Genomic DNA, 21,725 nt, shown 5'->3' with positions numbered 1-21,725 from the left:
GGAGGGTGTTCAATAGTGGTGCAATACCCTACTGACAGCACTCTTCATGTTCAGTTGGTCATTCTTTCATTAAGTAATTGGGGTCAGATGGCAGCTCTCCTAAAACTTGTGAAAAATACATTTTACAATTCATCATTTTCATTAATATAAATCACATATATTTTAATGTTTGCTGATTATTGCAGCTGACAAAAATTAATTATGAAAATACAAGATAATTGCAGGATAGATGAACATTCACATATTTCCTGGTGTTTGCTATCAGCTTACCCTTTTAATCTGTTAAATGGAATGTTGCAATGGAATGTACAATTAAGTAAATAAGCAGTTTCAAGGTGTAACACTTACTCTCCTTTGTGCCACACTTATTTTTTGTCAGCCTGTCTTTCATAGCTTCTTGAAGTGGAAGCAAATTTTTTTTCATTACTTTTTGCATTGCTTGAGCACATGATTCAATATGATACAGGGTTAGGAAACAGCTTTTGTTTTTTGTCTATTGGCAGTGGGTAGAGACATTTCCTATTTACTTGCTATTTTTTTTTTCATTTTAATATACAGATGATCCTGCCAGTATGAACAAATCTTATGATATAATCATTCTGACCTTATTTATATTTTTAGCTACTAAAGCCTACCAGCAAATAAAAATATTATTCAAACCAAGGTCTAAGTCTGTCTTTGTCCCACAAAGGTGGAATTTGGAGACAGTGAATTACAACTAGCAAGTGAGTGATGGATTTTTGGAGCCACCTCAGATGCCACAGTGAATGTGAACGTGCACATTTAGATATTGGTCTGATACTCTACAAGTTGGAATCATCATTCAATCTGTTTCACATTTCTTCATAAAACTTCTCCCCATGCAAGCATTACTTCCCAGAAGGGTGATCGTGCGTGTGTGTATTTGCTTCCAAATGACTGGAAGAAAAGTGATTGTAATACCTTCATTCTGCTTCCTCCCCACATTTCTGAAAAAAAAAAAAAAAAAGGGTATTTTGAGTGTTGGGTCACACAGGGCTTTTATGGGTGTTCTTCGCTTGGCATCACCTGAACATAGCCTTTAAAAAGGTCGTGTGTATTAGGTGACGGGGAAAACAGCTTTCAGAGAGGTAGTTGAAAGAAATAGGTAATATTATTAACATAGAATAAGCATAATTAATCTTTGACGCTTTTTAGACTATGTAATCTATTACTAATGATACATTATCAGACCTCTTTCAGAAAACTCACAGTCACAGGAAGTACACCAACAAATCAAAAGCTCTGCTTTATGATATGTAATAATAATTGCCGTGCAAAGGAAGCTCAAGCTGAGCTTGTTTATTCTCAAGAAAGCATTACAGAAAGGAAAAAAAAACCCTATGATTTTCTTTGTTATACACTTCATTGCATAGTGTGGACATTGCACAGGAGTAGAATACTTTGCCTTTTTTTTTCCCACATGCACATATTTTTTCTACAAAACCTATTAAATACCCTTTCCTTACTCAGAAGTTTCTGGCTGAATGCACATATTTTTTCTACAAAACCTATTAAATACCCTTTCCTCAGAAGTTTCTGGCTGGCATTAAGTGACAGGATTATTAATCTCTGCAAGCAAAGTTCTTTAATTTCTTCTGTGATTTAAGGTTCTGGGTTTTTGGGATGCAGGGTATGCATTCCTTCTTAAGAAGCTGGAGAATCCAACTCTAGTTTTGTGAATGAGTGACCCCAGAAAACAGTGAAGTTACATTAACTGGCACTCTTAAACGCCTCTCAGTATGTGCTACACTATTGTCCATATAATACGCTCAGATAATGAGTACTCTAGTAGCCCAAGTGATTCTAACTATGGATGTGAACATTTCAATATTCACTAGACAAGAAAGAATGAAAGTCAGATCATTGGCTAATGAAAAGGAATATTAACTAATCTTAAAAGGCAGGTGGATCTCTCATCAATACATCATGAACAAGGGACTTCCTGAAGTAACCAAGATATATTTTTTTGGGCAAGATAACCTGAACACACCTATCAGTTCTCTGAAGTAATTGGAATACTTACATGTGTTAATGACTTTGGATCATAGAAGTCATAGAATTTACCAGTAATTACAATTAACAGAAAGTTTTTGTGTCAAACATCAAAAAGAGAATCTGGAATGAGTATAAAACTTTCCTTCCCTCCAGTCCTTTTAAAAAAGTATGACTTGGGTCTAGTTTCAGTGTATCTTCAATGGTGCTTGAATCCAATAAGAATTCCAACAGTTCATCTCAAAAAAAGCAATTTAACAAGTCCACTAAAATATATACAAACTTTTTTTCTTGAATTAATATTGAAAAATTGAAGGTATAAGCGAGTTATATACAAAAAGCAAATAATATGGTTAGTAATAGAATTTAGAAAAAACATAAAAAGCATTCTTTTGAACTGTTTGATACATCCTATTTTTGCAGTCTGCTGTAGATGGTATCTGAGCCAGCTAATTTGAAATGCACGTATATTCTACAAAGTCAATATGCCACAGCCTTATCCAAGGACTCTGGTTTAGATGTAGTATTATGTTCTAAAAGTGCATCTCAGTGTGCTGCCCCTACAATGCAAAATAATATCTTAAACATTAATTTCTTTCTTCACTCTGTGACAGACATGGGGGAGACCATTTGGTACACATCTGATGTACCATGGGGAAAGTGTAAATAATAGTGTGAAAAGGATAGGTAGTATTTGGCTTAGCAGAGGACTATGAATGGTTCTGAGGAGCATGCAGCCACTTCCTTTTCTCACTTAGTCCCTGATTATAAGAGCTATAATTTTATACAGTGCTCTTTCAAGATCACTGATATAATCCCCAGGATCTTGAATATTTGAGGAGATGATGAGAAGGCACCATTTAGAACTTCTAACCACCTGCTTAAAATGTTAAAATAGAGTTAGAACACTTCTGGGACCTTAATTTAGTCTCCAATTAACCTTTTTTCCAGTCATTTTTAATAAATATTTGAATATAAATTTACCAGTGAGATAGTTTAGACTGAAAAGTTTGAACTTACTTCAAAGGCAGTTTTTAAGAAAGCTAAATCCACGATGATAAAGAGTAACCATAACCACTAGCACAGGCAGTAATAGTATGTCCAGTGTAGGTGAGCTGGAAGTGCTGCCAGTTTTTCAATGTAAAATACAATGTTCATACTTTCCCTTTCTCTCAGGATTCCAGATTCTGTTTCTGCAATGAAAGCAAGAGCGGCTGTTACTTCTTGATGATGGCTTCTGGAAAAAACATTACCCTTATAAATACACCATTTTATTGAGCTTGAGTATTCCAGTTCTGTGGCAAAGGTCATAAACATTCCTCCAATTCTTCCCCATTAAAAATCTAATTAGGAGTGATTTTCAAGTTAATACATGAAGTCTTGACTTTGTTTAAATATTAATAGTGCTGGCAACTTTTGGAGTGCTGAGGAGCCATTAAAAGAGTTTTGGTTAATCTTTGAAGCTTTACTCTTTGTGTGGAGCTTTGAACATTGTGACTTAAGTAAACCATATCAGTAAAGTAGAAAAATGTGTTTAGCTTGTAGTAATAAAATGTGATTTTCCCATAAATTCTGGTTAATATTTTCAAAACAGTAATTACTTGAGTACTTAAGAAAAGTGCTCTCTCAGTTTTTTCTTTCTTACCTTTGCATAATACCAAATTTCTTAAGGACAAATTTTTATTTAAATATTTCTGATTGGTCCTGAACTGATTTTTTGTGGTCATTGATCCAAAAAAGCTTTGGGGTTTTTTTAGTGTGTGAACCATTGCTTTCCTGGTCCAGAATAACTTAAATCAATCATCACATGTGAAATCAGAGAGCAACCAAGCAGTCACAACTTGGTTTTGTAATATTGATGTGACTGGACAGAAAACCATGTGTGCTAAGGGAGATGCAAAATGTGCTATAACTGAGTGGGAAGCACTCCAGTTTTAGGCCAACCATCACAAGTCTAGGAGAAGTGTGCTTAAAGGGACTATGTAAAGCCTTCTGAACTTCTATTAAATTTTCTTTTCTTCTGAAAGAAAATTATTTCCTTTAGCTTGCTGATGCCAGCTGCTGCAGATTAAATGTGTATTTATTAACTTGGGTTGCAGTTTCACTTGCAGAGCTGATTAGAAAAGCTTTTTAATAAAGGGTAGTAAATTTGTGGCCCAAAAGTGCCTGGTGCTTTTATCTTTAAAGAATATCTGATACTCCTACAATCATGCAAGGTATGGAAGCTATAATCCAGGTTTTCACTATTTTGTATCAAATCTACTTAGGGAAGGGCAGAAAGAAGGAAGAATGCTGTCTGAGGAATGGCATTACCATTCGCAAAGCCTAAAAAGTTTGGTTGAACACATGCGTACATTGATTTTTATAGTGTTATCTGGTTTAGGGTATCTTACATGTGATGTGCACTGGAAATGTTGCCTATTTTTATTGATATTTAATTTCTGCTGAGTAGTACTGAGGTGGAAAATTAAATGGCACCATAAATGCTACTCAAAGATAATCCATCTTCTCCAAGGAAGTAACTGCTCTCCATCTCGCTAGGATGTGTAGGACACTGGGCATAGTTCTTCTCTGTCTTTATGTTTTATTGGAATAGATTCCACAACATTAATAGTCTTGGATATTCTCCCTTGTGGATTACAGTACTTTCTGGCCTTTGTGATACAAACCGGGTTTCTTTCCAGGTGGTCCAAATGTTGCTGCCAAATTCTCCTTCCTCTGATGCGCTGTGTTCACACTTCCTCTGGAGAAAATGTCTTTATTGGCTTTCCTATACCAAAAATAGTTTTTGTTCTTTCATGGTTCTACACAGCTTTATTGCAACCTCTACTTCATTTCTGCTGTTATGCAGCTCTGCTACCTTTTATTTTTTCATGTTTTCCTTAGGAAGATTTGGGTTGTTTTTTTTTTTTTTCCCATTAATATGGAATACCTTCTCCTGTTACATCTGCAATGCAACTTTTCTTTGTTTCTTTCAGATAGCCATTCAACACCTATCTTTTGTAAGCCCTTTCAGTCATCCCACAGAGTGCTGAGCAGGTCAACTTAATTAAATATTTGGGGATCTATGTTATTTAAGCATTTTTTTACCATGTTCAGTGTATTACAAGTTTATAAAGACAGAAAACATTTTGTGAATGAGTTTGGCCTTCTCCATAAAATGAGGCATTTGGTTAGAATCAATTTGGTTTGATATTTAAATATTTAATTATAGACATCAGAAATGGTCATTATAGTGCTATATATAGTGCTATAAAAATATAAAGGTGAGATTGCTCTATCCGTACTTGATAATCCCTTATCTGTTCAGCCCTTATTTATGTTAACATTTTTTGCTGTGATAGTTGCTGAGCAATAACATTTGTCCATTAGCTATGGATTTTTTAATTTTTTTTTTTTTAAATCCAGAGTAGCATCCTTCACTTTTGATCCTTGGTTTATAAATTTACATTTGTGAGGAGAAACTGGGAGCTGAGGCTATCTATTCTAGTGAAGCAGCAGCTCATAGGCATGTACAAATACTAGAAGGCAGGGTTTAAAGTAGACTGAACTAAGCTGTTTATAAGTGGTGCCCAATGACATGACACGAGAAAATAAGACACAAACATTTTGCTTAAATGTAAGAGAAATTTCAGCATTGAAAAAACCATTTTACTGTGAGGGTGACTGAGCCTTGGCACAGGTTTCCCAAAGAAGTTGTGGAGTCTCTGTCCCTGCAGAGTCCAAAAGCTGTCTGGATGTGGTCGGCCCATCACTGACCCTGCTTGAGTGGGTGGGTGGCGAGATGATCCCCAGAGTGCCTGCCAGCCTCAGCCATTCTGTGATTCTGTAATATCCCACTGTAACAATCACAGTTCCTCAAGTCAAAAAATATGCTTTCTAAATAATGCTTTGAAAACAGTGAGCTCCCTTTTTCTTAAAATTCTACATTCTCCATGTCTTCAGTCTAGCCTCCAATATGCTGCTTTTCTCTCAAGTGAAATTTGTGTGCAGGTACATAACATATTTTAATGCCTTAAAAACACCATTAAGAACTTGGAAAGGAAGAGGTGTGTTTCATAAATTATCAAACAGTACAAATATTTGGAGTGTATTTCATCTATCAGAAATGCTTTAAGTATTCCTGTTACAACTTCCTTTTGACATTTCTGAAAGCTCATTACTTCTTTGCCTTTTAACTGTCAAGATGAAGGCTGTGGTGGAATTGAGATTTCCATCCATTCATTATACCTTAAGTAGCAGAGGGAAAGAGCAGATGTGCTGCCCCAGGCTTTCTACTAATTTGGCTATCCAGCTGCCTCTTTTATTTTGGGAAAAATACCTATAATCTCATACAAATATAATCAAATATGTAAGGAAGTGCAGTCATCTTAGTTCAGCCTCCTAAGACTACTTAGCAATCTTTAGATTCTGGCAAAAGATACAATACCTTTTCCAAAAAGGCATTGGATTTGCCATAAATCACTCAGGCATCAAAACAGGCATTTAAGTTAAAGCAAAGGTGTAGTCCTCTTGACCCAAGCTGGAATTCTCATATGTTTAAGTAAATACCTTAATAAATTAAGCTTTCTTAAGGTAGTATCTTTCAATACTATTAGATTCAGTTTAATAAATACAATTGAAAATTATTAGGAAACTTTCTGGTGTAGGATTATCAGCCAAGGATCTCTTTTTTTTTTTTTTTTGGCTATAATCCAGACCCTTCTCCACTTTGGAAAGTGGGAAAAGTTGCTGTCTGGGCAGTGAATATACGAAGGCTCATTCGCAAGAAAATTGATCTTGTATAAGCAAAATGCCACACACAATCAATATAAATCTAATTTGTCCAGCCAAATTGAAACCTTTACCTTTTCCAAGAGCACCCCTCCTTTTCATACAGAAATCTGAGAATGTGTCCAGAGAAACATCTCTTGCCTGGATTTAGGAATCCAGGCTTCTTGGAATAGATGATTCCACTAATCACAGTAATTATGAATAGTAATATATGTAACACAATATCTTTCATACTGAAAGATCTGTAGAGGAATTCCCTGTGACAGCTCTGTGCAATTGTTGACCACTGTTCAAGTGCTGCTGTACTTATTTCTTTTTGTTGACTTTTGCAAAATTAAGAGCATTAAAAATCTAATTTGTAGGTGTGCAGCTGCATACCAACACCAGGGCAAACCTCAGAACTTATAGTATTTTTCTTGGCAAAGTAAAATTGCTGACAATCTTAACCGGACAGTAATAATTAATAACTTTTAAGGATTGCACTTGTGAAGTAACCAGGAAAAACCAATTTGAAACTAAGTTCAAATGATTTTAAGTTGTGTAGGATGACTTATCAGTGTAATGCATTTTACATGCTCTTTTTTGATAACAACATTTCTTTTTTGATTTAGCATAAAGCCATTTAATTAAAATTTTAAAAGTAAGCTTGAAGGTTTTAACAAAGACTACTCTATCTTTTGGGAGGGCAAGAAGTGACACACACCTTTAGCTACAGCTAAAGATTCATGAGGAATAAAACTGCTTACTGTTTCCAGCTGAGATGGATTTCTTTCTTGATTCTCTGTTTTTCTGATTTAGTCTGCTCAGACACTTGACCAATCCATCTGTTCAGTACCATTCCTTCCCTCAGCCAAAAGTGTAACAGTGCCAAGTCACTAAAGAAGAATTGAAGAGACTGAAAAGAAAAACAAAAAAAATCTCAGGTCATCTGTTTCAAATCTGCACTCATCTCTTTTAAGTGAATGTAAAACTGAAGGTAATTTGAGATTGTTCTTTGGTCTAAGTCGCAGTTAAATCAGCTAAGTGGTAACACTGGAAAAAGCAGTAGAATAGCTAGGAGACAAGTGGAATTACATTTTTAGGCTCCTGGAGTTTTACTTTTGACTTAGGTGGGGTCAGGATCAGGTAACAAGTGAACCAGTACAAATTCATGAGAAACCGTCACAGTAATTCAATTTGCTGTTTACTTCAAATTCACATGGAACCATTTTTTTCCCCTAAGGAGGAAAACTACCAAAATTTACAATATAGTTTTCTGCCTCTTCCAATGTAACCTGGGTGTTAGGCAAGCCCTCATACCTCTGCATTTGTGGAACTTTTTGTGGTGTATTTTTTCATGGCAGTGATGATCTGGTCTGCTGGGGCTGATGTTGGGTATGTCAAGAAGTGAGTCTAAGAGTTTGACTCATGTCTGACTTTGTGAACTTTCAGGAGGGTAATTTATTTGTATAATGTGCATTATGCTGTATCTCAGTACTGTGTCATCCATCCACTTTCCTGCTGAGAGGACTGCTTCACAGCAGAGAGGAGGCAACTTGACACAATCCACTATAGGAAATCGATTTGACAGCACTCGGTGGAAGTTCTTATGGGAGAGGTGGATTCATGTTAAGAGTGTTCAAAAAAGTTGATTTTATTAATCAGTCTCATACCTACATATTCAAAGCATCAGCATGTTTGTGTTTATATGGTCTGACCAGGGTTGCTCATGTGTGACATTGAAGGCAAAAGTGCCCTGGTTATTACGTCCTCAATGCTTTCTCTGGGCTTCTGGTGATAAGTCGTGATGAATTGGATTTTATACAGGTCTTCTGTGCCTTTAAGATCCAGCAGCTGTGCTGGCATGCTTATTTTGCCTCAGGGTATTTCTTACTTCAGCCTCCATAAATTGTTTGTGTCTGTAAGTCCTCATGTTGAATTTCTTCAGATTGCAATGACTTCCTGCTGTGCCTATAGATAAAGAGTGGCACAGGTGATGTGCAGGGATTGTTGAGTTTTCAAGGTGCAGGGTCCTGGTCCCAGAGGTGTCTTTGCTCTGGTCTTACTAGAGCTCAGGCCTGCTCTTCTTGATGTAAATGAGACATTTTAAATTTTCCTTCAGTCGGCTTTGTTCTTTGTTATCTTTGTGTGTCACCGTTTTCAGCTCTGTTTTGCTGCTGCTTCCAGTAGTGCCCACATTTCCATTCATACTTCATTCACACCACCCTCCCTAATTCTGTTACAAAAGTCTATATAGGTGAACTGGAAACATCTAAGTTATGATCAAGCCCAGTTCCTGACAACATTGTTGTGTGGTATACTTTAGAACAAATATCAAAATAAAAAAAAATAAAAACCAAATAGTTTTGCAACAAGAATAAATAAAATTTTACAATGTAGTAACTTACTTCTTTTGCAGCCTTTATATATTACAATCCTAAGACATGTGGGAGTGAATTCCATCAGGTATTGAAGTAGAAGAAATCTAGTTCAGGCTCATTAGTGAGCATCCATATTAATCCTTCAACAGCACTTTGAAAATGCACAAAAACTTAAAATGGGTGTGTTTTGAATTGTTGTCAATTTATTGTCTCAGCAGGATGGACATTGAAAGACTTCAATTTAAAGAGCAAGTAGTCCCTGCTACAGTGTGATGCAACCACACAAACGGGTGATGACAAATTAGGTTAAAAGCAGCAACCATCCTTTTCTTGTAGCAAGTGTTTCTGTTAGCATACCACAAAAGCTTGTGATTTAATTACCTTTTGTCTTAAGAGAAGCCTTTTATGTACATAGGGCATGACTGTGGGCAGAGAATCTGGTTTTGCTCCTCTGCTTATGAACAACAATGTCTAGGACCACCATCCCCAAGACCTTCCTAAATGAGCACTGCTCTGTTCCTAAGCCTTTCTATTCCCAGGGCTGTGAAGTCTACACCTGGAGCTGTGCTGTTGGCTGGGGAGAAAAAAGAGAGAAAATTATGAGTCATCTCCAGCCCATTCTCCTCAGTACTCCTGGGATAGAAAGGCCATGGAAATGAATACCACATATGTTCAGGACAGGGAAGGAGCAAGCAGGAGTGTTAGAAGCACTGGTACAGTGCCAGAGCACTGTGGTTGTGCCAGGGAACAGTAATACAGAAACATTTAGTAGAATTTTATTTCCTTAAGAGAATGTGAATGAAGAAAGGGTCTGCTGCTGGTACTATGGTGGGTGCTAAATGCTGCCATCTCCCACATCTCCATGCCTACTTTGGATATGGACCGAGCTCACTGAGGAAAGGATTGGTTTGGAAATGGAAAATGGCTATGAAAAACAGTCCTATGAAAGTACGTGCTTTCTGTAGCTAAAATAAAACCAGTGGTTGCGTACAGGGGAATAAAAAAAGAATTTTAAGCAGAGCCCTTCATGTGGAAAGCAGAGATGCTGACAATTTCTATTAAGTTCTTAGAAAATCTCTTCCTGTGAAGAATGTCCTGACTGACTTGCTGGTCCAATTCAGGACAGGGAAAGTTATTTGTAATTTAATGATACCTTTTCTGGAAAGGTATTTGCATTGTAGAACTGGCTGGAGCTTAGTGCACCCTGGACAGATTTTTGTCCTGTGCAGCTGTAGCACATCAGGCTGCTGGAGAGGCAGCATGAGTAGTACCATCTGCTGCAGAGGGGCTGGGGTGTTTGCTGGAGGGTATCTCATCTGGACCACCTTTCCCACAGAATATATATGTAGCATTTATTGTGCAAAACTCTAACCCCCTCGTTCAATTGCATTGAATTTAAGCAGCGAGTTGCAGTTGTAGCTGAAGAGGAGCTGGGATGGATGGATGGATGTATGACCTCATTGCAGCAGTTTCATTGCCTTGTGAAATGAAGTTAAAGATAGCTCTGAGGAGAGGAGGAGGAGAAGGCACCCTGGTCCTAAGAGTTGTTAGGAGGGAGGCATCCAGGCAAACCCTGGCACAATGAAGAGTTTGTAGCAGTGTTCTTTATCCTTTAAATCTGTTTTGAGCAGTGGGATATATGGTAATGAGCAAGCTTACAGCATTTGGAGTGGGGAGGAAGGAGATAATTTCCACATTGTCCTGGTGGACTATAAATGGTTCTGGCTGGCAGGGCAGCTGCATGACGCACAAGGCAAAGGAACACAGAGCCAATGTTGCTATCATTTTGGTTTGCTCCTTCTTTGGAATGGGAGGCAGCAACCAATTCTGATGGTTTCTAAAGCTTTTTCAGTTCCAGGCATGTATAAAAAAAAAAAAAAAAAAAAAAGTAGTCAAATAGGAGTTTGGAAGCTCTAAAAACCTAAAAAGCAACCACTTGTTCCTTCAGGAAGGTTTCCAAAACAATGGCTGGCAGTAAGAACAAATGATCCAAATATACATCCAGAAAACCTTCTTAGCTGTAGAAGTAAGCATGGATTTTACTGATCATATGGTTTGAATTCAAAATTATGCCCAAACTTTCATAGCTCCCACTGTCACCAAAAGCCAGATTCTTGAGCGTTTTCCCTGTTGAGGTCTTAAGAGCATTGAGTTGCCAAAATACTTGTACTGTATATTTGGGATGGTTATAGAGCTGTGGACATTTTACTCAAGCCTGTTACATAAAGATACACTCCATATAATTATTTGGAACATTAACATTGTTGTCATAGACAACTGAATCTAAATTTACTTATATATGGGGAGACTTAGCTAAGACTGTCACAAAAAATATGTTGTAAATTGGGAAAAGAATTGGAGATTTTTTTGGCAACCACATATTATTCAGTGGGATGGTTCATTCTAATCCATTGTCCAGCATTTGTCTCTCCTACTTGATGACAAATATGATGTTGCATGCTTGCCACCTCTCGTCTGCATTTTCTCTTCATAACAAAACAAAGGAAATACAGCTTTGAACTTCTATCCAGTTGGATCCTGATTCAGACTGCCTGTGTGACTTGGAGCAGGAATCTAAAATCCAAGTACACAGAAAGGCGTGGGTGACAAAACAGGATTTACAAGGGGAAACAGTGATCTGGATTATCACTTTCTAGAGACAATTTATATTTGTTTAATCAGCTACTGCAGTGACATATCCTTAACAGCCAGAAGAGAGGAATTCACAGCTACAAAACACTTGCTTGCAAAAGCCCATCAGTCCTAGGCAGGACTCAAGACAAGCTATTGTTATCAGAGAAGTGTTTTCCAGAGCACAAAAATATTAAAGAATTCATTAGTGCATTTGTTATGGTTGCACCCTGAGGAGGAATGTCTACAATATTTTTTTAAATTATTTTTAAATTTTTTTTTTTTTTTAGTTTTGACAGTGTAGAACTAGATCTCATAATTTCTTCTGGTTAAGACAGTTGTTGCCCACTGGGTAGGTTCTTTCTTCCATTTATTTGTACCACCTTTCAGTATGAACATTCATGTTGGTTATGTGTTCCTCCTTGTGTAGCCTTGTGTAGTTATCCCTTGGGTAGCCTTGAGTCAAAAGCAGTGATAGCAGGAGAACTGTTGGCTCTGCTTTGAGCAAGCCATTGGGCATGATATGTTTTATGTGACTCATATCACAGAGTCAGGTAGATTGGAAAAGACCTCTGAGATAAGTCCAACCTATGAGCAAACACCACCACATCAATTAGACCATGGCACTGAGTGCCACATCCAGTCTCTCCTTAAACACCTCCAGGGATGGTGATTCCACCACCTCCCTGGGCAGCCCATTCCAATGCCAATGTCTAATCACCCTTTCTGTGAAGAAATTCCTCCTAATGTCCAGCCTAAACATCCCCTGGAGCAGCTTGAGACTGTGTCCTCTTATCCTGTTGTTGTTGCCTGGGAGAAGAGGCCGACCCCAGCCTGGCTACAGCTTTCTTGTGGCTGGTTGTAAGGAGTGTTAAGTTCACCCCTGAGTCTTCTATTTCCAGGCTAAAGAACCCCAGCTCCCTCAATTGCTCCTCACAAGAGTTGTGCTCCAGTGTCTTCACCAATTTCATTGCCCTTTCTCTGGACTTGCTCCTGCACCTCAATGTCCTTCCTGACTTGTGGGGCTCAGAACTGGACGCAACACTTGAGGTGCAACCCCACCAGTGCCAAGCACAGGGAAACAATCACTGCCCTGGTCCTGCTGGCCACAATATTGCTGATACAGGCCAGCATGCCATCAGCCTTCCTGGCCACCTGAGCACATGCTGGCTCATGTTCAGCCACTGTCAACTGGCATCCCCATGTTTTTTTCTGCTAAGCAGCTTTCCTGCTGCTTTTCCCCCAGCCTGTAGTCCTGCATGGGGTGGTTGTGACCTAAGTGTAGGACGTGGCACTTGGCTTGTTGAACCTCATACTGCTGTGTTGGCTTGTAGATTCAGCAGAGCCTTTCTGCAGATCAACACTCCCACCCCCATTTGTGCAGCATTGTAACTAAATAAAATGTCTGCTTGCTTCAGGAACTCTGCTGCTGGTGACATATTCAAAATAAAATATTTTTTGTTTATGTTGGACATCTGAATGTCTTCAGATTCAGAGAGGACGATAAAATTGTCCTAAGGTATATGACTATTAAGTTTAGCTACTTAAATAAGCAGTTCACTCTATTCTTTCACATTATCATATTAAATAGGTAGTCCACTACTTTTAAAATAGAAGTTACCTCTTAGAGAATTTTCTGTCATGGCAATTTCTTCTAATTTTGTCTCCTAATCTTCTTGACATGCCTGAAGTTGCTGTCTTTTAACATGCTCTCTTTTAGTAGTCAACCACAGTCACTGAATGCTGGTTTTAAATGTGATTATTTTGTTTGTAGCACATCTATTACTGGTGTCTGGACCTGCCTGATCAGGCACTCTGTATCACCAGAATAAGCTCAGTGAGCAGTGAAGTCAGTCTGTGCTATATCTAGTATTGATGGAAGATGTTGAGATGGTCAAATTTTAGGATAGGTGCAGGCTTTGTTTTTTCATAATGTTTGAAAGATAATATGACTCACAGAACTGTAGTGGCCCACAGTTGCTGGAATTCGCGTGGTTTGAAAGATACAGCAGGGTTTGATGACTGCACATGGACAGGCACCAAGTGCTTGGTTCCCTTCTCTTCTCGCAATCATTTGTGGTCCCTACCCACCTGGAAGGAGGTGCAGATCCAAGCCAAAAATTTGCAATGACAGCAGGGTATAAGGTGCAAACACAGAGGACATGTTCTGCTTCCCCAAGGGTTGATTCAAGCAGTTACCCTTTATAGTGCACAAGCCACTAAAATGAAAACTGTTCATCAGAGTGTGAGAAGGGTAGAAGGTTATTGCAGAGTGATACAGGGGGGAAATATTGGCTTAGGTTTTGGCTCAACTTTCTGCTTTAAAGGATTGTGATAGGAAGATGTGGAGGTCATGGAAGAATTTATGGCTCTTTTGGTACGGTCACCACTTCCAGAACTATGTGGCACCGTTGTAGCCAATTAATTATTGCTAAGAGATTTTCTGGAATGCCTGATATGAACTATTTTGTATTACCTCATCTTTATGTCTCATCTGTTAGTGGTTTTGAGACAAGAATACTCCAAGCAGAGAAATAGTGCATAATTTTCTTGTCTTTTTTGAGAACATAGACCTTAAAATTCACAAGTCTTATGAGGTACTGCTGGTTGTGTGCAGCACTGAAGTCTCAGGTTTTTACCTGGATGTCAGGTGTTACACGTGCGATGCAGAAGAATGCTGCTTAGAAAGTTTTATGTTATGATGCCATAATCTCAGAGGCCCAGAGTTAGACTGCCTGCATTTTTTCCATTTTAATTAAACAGCCACGGTATCTGGCTCAGAGAATTCATAAGGATAGTGTGTCCAGTATAGGATGATTATTTTCTACAGGGACGCTCTTTCAATATAACTCACAGGGAGTTTTGGTCTTTGTCTATAAAGGTAATGGATAAGAAAACAGAGAAAAATAAAATGCAGATGAGAAAATGGAATGTTATTTATGGTAAAATAATGAAACAGACCAGCCTAATGACATCCAAGAAACACATATAACCAAGTTCCAGGATTCCAGAGTGATAATCTCATTAGTTTCATATTATTATGGAACTGTCAACTGCTAGACCATTATGGAGTCACAGAAACATATGTCAGAAACTGAAGCAGGTTAGAAATTTAAATTAATTAGAAATTAGCTCTAGTGTTTTATTTGAACTCAGTTGTGATTTACAGTACTGGACTTGCCAAATTTTCTTTTAAACAGTTGCCTGTCATTATGCTGCTGAAGAAGTCCAGATTTTTCCATCAAACCTGAAGATGTATTTATTTTCAGTAAGGATTACCATTCCTGCCAGTGGAATCCCCAAAGATTTGGCTAATTGTAATATGTCTGTAAATACGTGTTTTCCATGGAAATGAGTTTAGTCACAAGAATTTTTGGTTTTTTTTTTTTAAGTACTGATATCTTTGCTTAATGTGGTTGCCAAACACATGTATGGTTTAAAGAAAAAGACAGTTAAGGTATTTACACTGAACTGCTCACTATATGTATGTATTGCTTTTCTGGATGAAGCATGAATTGACAGCTTGACTGTCTCTCATGCATTTGTGCTGTTAGCAAATAAAGAAAACCTCCTTTAGCTCAGTCAGGATTGAGATAGTGCTGCTGAGATCTTGCCTGCTTGCAGATGTCTGTGAGCTTGAATCCAGTCTTTATGTAGTTTTTGTATATATATTTTCATTGCTTTGTGGGCTTTTTTTTTTTTGCTTTTGTTGTAAAAAAGTAATTGAAAATGCCATACATTATTGGTATGCAAAGAATCCAGAAACAGTACTACTAAAAATGCATATAAGAACTGGGTGATATTTACAAGAACATGCAGTGACAGGACAGGGAGGAATGGCCTCAGACTGAAAGTAGGATCAGGTTAGATACTGGGAAGAAATTCTTTACTCTGAGGGTGGTGAGGCACAGGAACAGGTTGCCCAGAGAAGCTGTGGATGCCCTGTCCCCGGAATTGTTCAAGGCCAGGTTGGATGAAGGTCTGAGAAACCTGGTCTAGTGAAAGATGTCCCTGCCCATGGCAGGGAACTGGAGCAAGATGATCATTAAGGTCCTCCCAATCCAAATCATTCCACAATCTATAGTGGTAATATTAATTTAATTTAACTTCTTACTAATTTTCATTTTAGGACTAACCTTACTAGCACAACAGGGCAGTTGTTGACGTGTCAGGTATTTATATACAAATCTAGTGCCAGGAGTCTTGAGTTTCCATATTAAAAAAAAAAAAAAAATACAACCACAGAATTATAGTATGGTCTGTGTTGGAAGGGACCTTTTTTGTTCAGTAGGTAATTGCTCAGTGGAGACTTCTGTTGAGATGTCTGCAGAGGGTGAATGCCTTTTCCACTGATCTTCTATTCATAACTTGGAACTGTAGTAGTATGTAGTAGTATGATTATGTCTTCTAAATAATCTGTATGAATGTAAAGATAACAAATATAACAGAAACATGTTGAGAGCTGTATGATTCACATTATACTTCCATTCAAAATCTGACTAAAAATGTTACTAGCATTTTAACGTATAATTTTGAAACTTTTTAAACATAATGCATAATTTCTTGTTTTTCTAGATATGGCATGAACTGCCTCATTCAGTTTGAGGATTTTGCTAATGCCAATGCATTCCGCCTCCTGAATAAGTACCGTAACAAGTATTGCACTTTCAATGACGACATTCAAGGTAACAAATCTCTTCTCTCTTCTCTCTTCTTCTCTCTTCTTCTCTCTTCTTCTCTCTTCTCTTCTCTTCTCTTCTCTTCTCTTCTCTTCTCTTCTCTTCTCTCTTCTCATTGTTCCCACAAGCCAGAAAAATAAGTCTTAATTTCCAGAGGGGGAAAAATATATCAACTTTCTTGTGATATTTATAGATGTACAGGTCACATTTTGCCTTGGGTTTCCTCAGCATGAATTTTTGGTGAGCTGAATTGGTTCTTAACCTTTCACCTCTCATTTATACCTCATACTTTATTTAGATGTTCACTCTTTAGGTTTGGGGTTTTTTTAATAGTTTAGAATGTGAATGGCTTTCCCCATATAAATTACTGACTTCTTTGAGCAAATGTCAAAGCTGAAATCTGGACTGTACTGTCTTGGTTTTTTGTCACTTTAGTGACGTGCTCCACTGTTCTTCCATGCAACTGGATTGATAAATGTCAAACTGTTTTTCAGTTCTTTAACTCAGTTAAATATTAATGTAATTTTCCTCACAGTCTCTCTCAATTTTATATGGAAATGATCCCCTTGGCTCTCTTTTTCCCATCTGAATCATTTGCAGCAGCTGGGAAAAGGAAAATATCTAGGGTGGGAAATGTCAACAAGGCGTATTCCCCAGTGCTCAGTCTAAACAGGCATCTTGTCCCTCCCTCCTGAGAAGACAGACAAGTAGGGCTGAAGTGGTGTATGCTACTACTGAGGCTGCCTTATATCTGGTCAGGAAAAGAGCACAGGAAAATAACTTTCTCTAGGGCAGTGGCTTCCGTCCTTCAGAGGAGTTTGAGGTCAGATGCTTGAAGTCAGATGAGCTGCTGGAGAAAGGTATCCAGAAAGTGCCCTGGGTATCCAGTTGCCTCTTATCCCTCATGTTTCCTTGGGTATATGAAGGTCTCAGCAGTGACACATCAAAAATGAAAGTTAGCCTGTCTTAATTTCTCATGGCTTTCAGTGACACTTTAAGCCAACTATTAGGAGCTGGAGTTTTCCAGAAGTCTTTATTGAGTTGTGCTTGGGACCTAGGTCATATTTCAGTGACTCTGTGCATGGCAGTGGATTCAAATAGTTCTTGTCTTTCTGGTATTAGGGATTTGATTATCCACATGAACCTTGTTCCTGTTATAAGCCTGGTTGAGTTCTACTTCTGCATCTGAAACAGATTATAGACGACAACCTCTCAGATGGGAAATAAACTAATTACAGAATGTCATTTCCTTTTGTAAGAAGCATGGTACTTCCCATCCCAAAGGGTCTGGGTGTAGCCATGGTTGCAGCGCATTATAGCAGGCCAAACAGCATCTGGAAGTCTCCCTGGTTGTTTAGAGGCCTGGTTCCCAGAGGGAATTCCCTTTCCTTATAGGATGAAGGTTCTTAAACCAAATCAGAAAGAGACTCAAGTAGAATGTGGTTTCAGAGAAATGGGAGTTTTTCAGCAAACGTGGACCAACTATGGGTAAACTTACTTGACGAGGCCTTTTGTGTATTTGCATTTTCAAACTACTTCATTCTCTCTCCTGCACTTTGGAATGAAGTGTCTTGACATTCAGAAGTGTTGGAAGGTGTCCCTTTGGCTTTTGTCTCAGTTGCTGTAGCAGCTATCAGTCTTCCTTAGAAGTGCAGCCATGTGCAGTCTTTTAATTTATTCATTTTCTGCAACTTAATTTGTGCTTATGAAGCCTTTGATATTTTCACAAACAATGCCTGTGACTTTTGGGTGATCTCCATCCTTGATATTTGTGTAGTTACCAAGAGGTGAAAGTGGATGTATTTATTTCTGGTCTCTGTCATTTGTCATCATATCCCTGTAGTTACCTTCAGTAACTTATTTTTTCATAGCATGTCATCTTCTCCTGTAATGTGGAGGTAGAATAACAGCCCATTGATCTTTTATCACTCTTCCTCTTCCAACTTTATAAACCCTATGGATCTTTCACCTAGCAGCTATAATGAGAATGGATGGTGCTAACTTCTTTATCAATCCTTTGAGATTTTCAGTTTATAAATAGCATGACTTTTTCCAGGCTACTTGGAAGAGTGGCTTTCTCCGTATGCAAGTTGTATTTTCTACAACAGTAAAGCTGACAAGTAGTGCCAGGCCAATAAAAGCAAAGAAACATAACACTGCATCTAATTTGCCATCATCTTCTGAAGATAGTGCTTACATGGTATTTTAAACACAGTTTCTCCTAGTACTAATATTTTTCAAGAGAAAGCTACTTTAAGATCAAAAGAAACATTTAATATCATTCATAGAAAGACTTGAGAATTTCTCTCTATATAGAAGATGTTCAGAGAAAGGATCCCTATATATCTTAGTGATGCAATGAGGACCTTTCAGTATCTCAAGTCTAAAAAATACCCTAATATATGAGCCTGATTTCTGACAGAGACTAAAATAGATAAAGAAAACATGGCAAGCTGCATATACCCATCTGCAAGTACTGACTTGGACAAATGCAGTCGCCCTCTCTTAGCTCACAGCTATTTACAGAGGGTCAGCCTGCCCCTTACTGACGATTGCAGAACACTTGGAAAAAGTCTGCCAAAACACTGGTCACAGAAAACCACTAAAGACTGACCATTAAGGATCACCTATAGACATATTTAAGAATTTCTGGAAATAGTCTCAATCCCTGCTACAGTACGGTCACATCCTTTACTCTGGAGAAGGCTTTGTAACTTTTTCGGCATTACCCCTCTGTACACAAGGAATTGAGAACAAAGGTGAACGGGATTCTGACCAAATGGTATAAATCTATATTGGAACAATAAAATTCTTTGTACTTTAACATTTTAGAAAGCATCTTTAGTTTTGGTTAGGTGGTGAATTTCTTCCCTCTCAAATTATAATAATTTCTCCATATTTTTATTTTCAAAATATCTTCCTACAAACACAATAGCAATGTTTCCTTAGGGAGAAAATATTCACATTTTCCCTTGGATTCCTATCTGTTTTTTTTCTAACCACAAATCAGCTTGATGCTTTTCTTTCCTCTCTCACTGAAATACAGGGACAGATTATTGGAAATGAAAATTAGAGAAAGCCTTTGGTTTAAAACAAATACTTTTATCTGGTTTTAGCTATTAGAGAACCTTTTCCAAAACTGAGAGGGGTTTGATCATAATTTCCCATATGGGAGAAATATTAATTAATTTTGTAATGTCAAACTTCACAACATTTAGAATTAGGTCAGATTGCTAGCTTTGCTCATCTCCAATATATTTAGGAAGGAGGTGTCATAAGGAAAGGGTGGAATTTTCTAAAAGATATGATATGTGATTTTTTTTTTCTTTCCAACCCCTGCCTGGGAATGGACCCATGAGGCCTGCGTTGCCAAACAAAGCTGTTTCTCGGGGTGAGAGATGTTCTCTGGGTGACCGCCCTCAAAGGAAGCAGGCTTGGGATTCACAGTTTAAAAATTTCCTTCAAGAAACGAACCAGTTCCCTTGCCTGCTGCAGGGAGGTTGAACAAATCTCTTAATATTTGCTAAAACCAAAGTCCTAAGTACAAGGCAGTGCTGAAATCCTGCTTGTGGGTGGGATTGGCTTGGGCCACACCTTCCTGCCCCTCCCAAACCCAGGATGCCATAGTGCTCCCTTCCCACAACCCATTTTGACTTTGGTGAGTCTGTTAAAGGAGTTTTTGCTAGTTGGGCACAATCAGTGGCTTAAGGCATGTTTGCATGTCTTAAGAGATGTGCATTTTTTCTGTGGGTCTTTTGGTGCTTATCGTGTGGTCTCTGGTTGCAGTCACTGCTGACATGGATACATTTCAAATAGTGACATAAATTTCTCTAGCCTTGCTTGCCTCAATGTTGGTCAGTTATTTCAATTATTAGAATTGGTTTGATCTTTTTCCCCCCTTCTGTACTTAAAAATTGTCTCAATTGACAATGACAAACTTCTGTAGTATAACACAATCTACATAAAAGAAGTGTTTCTGTGCTCTGTAATACTGGAGTTACAGTTCTTATAGCTTCACTGTGCCCACAACTGTAGTGCTTTCCCCCACAATGGACACATGGTCTGTATTTTATGCCAATAAAAATATTTACACAGAGAGATTGCACTGGATTGGAATTAACTTCGGTATCTGTCATGTCATTTGTTTTGAACAGCTGTGTTGTTTGTTTGCATCAGCATTTTATGAAAAGAAAGAGACGTAAAGTAAAAAATGGAGACCACATATAACTAATATAATTATTTCATTTTACATTTTGATTTTATTTAAAATATATGTTAAGTGTTAATCAAAGTGACATTTGATTAACTAGGAAAACTATACCTGGAAGTTATGTTGTGACCAATTCAATGTTAAGTTAATGCCATTCTCAGAAATCAGAATTTCTGTGTTACAAACATCCTTTTTAAGATTCAATTATTTTAACATTAATACAAAAATTTATACGTTTGGTACCTGGAAATTTCAGTTCTTGAAATCAAATTGTAGAGAAGATTTTGGATTTGTTGTTACAGCTGTGATGGGCATGGATCTTCCAGTTTTTTGTCTTACTGGGATTTTGAAATGGGTAGAATGACATATAATTGCTCAGATATTTATATCATATATCTCAAATTCTGATAAGATATGAAAACTATAGAAAACTTCTTTCATAGACACATGCTTTACATTCAGAGACATTGGCTTTCAAGTGAAACATGCTGAGATTTTTAAAATAAAATAATTTTTAAAATAAAATAGTTTTTTAAAAATCCTATTAATCCTACATATGCTGTAGGGTTATGTGAAGTATTTTTCTTTTGCTATATTCAGGATATCACCTCTTTGTTACTCAAAAAATTTACATAGGTAAATTTACATTGAAATCAGTGTGTTTTCAAGTAAATACCCTACTGTAGCTTTTGTGTAATTTTCCATGTGTATACACAAGCTCATGTGTGTACAAGTATTCCTCAGTTTCTCTTTTTGCTCATTATGGGTTTAAAAAAGAAATCCATTCTCCCCATGTTCCGGGCACCCAGCTCCAGGTGGCCCTGCTTGCTTGAGCAGGGAGTTGCACTAAATGCCCTCCCAGCCTCAGCCATCCTGTGCTGCTGGGACCCTGTATCCTTTTCCAAATATGCCAAATGGTTGGTGTTTTAGAAAGGCTACATTTCTCCTTGCCTACAGCCTTTCCCCTCTTTTCACTGCCTGCTGCAGAGCAGGGCAGTGTGCGCATTCAGCTTTGAGAAGCCCATTCATGGCAAGAAGGAGCTCCCATCTCTTAAAAGA

At 37.8% G+C, this 21,725-nt stretch overlaps 1 protein-coding gene across 1 annotated transcript in view; it reads left to right on the top strand.

The window, feature by feature from the left end:
* ME1 (malic enzyme 1) overlaps positions 1–21,725 on the top strand; it is a 155,018-nt gene that overhangs the window by 101,936 nt on the left and 31,357 nt on the right. The window contains exon 7 of the mRNA XM_041480404.1: positions 16,353–16,462. Within this exon, the coding sequence (XP_041336338.1) occupies positions 16,353–16,462 (110 nt within the window). The remainder of the gene's footprint in view (positions 1–16,352; positions 16,463–21,725) is intronic.

The sequence above is a fragment of the Pyrgilauda ruficollis genome, unplaced genomic scaffold (genome assembly GCF_017590135.1).
Source record: "Pyrgilauda ruficollis isolate IOZ18807 unplaced genomic scaffold, ASM1759013v1 scaffold51, whole genome shotgun sequence".
Classification (NCBI taxonomy): domain Eukaryota; kingdom Metazoa; phylum Chordata; class Aves; order Passeriformes; family Passeridae; genus Pyrgilauda; species Pyrgilauda ruficollis.
The sequence above is the reverse complement of the archived record's forward strand: the minus strand, read 5'-3'. Positions and strand labels throughout refer to the sequence as shown.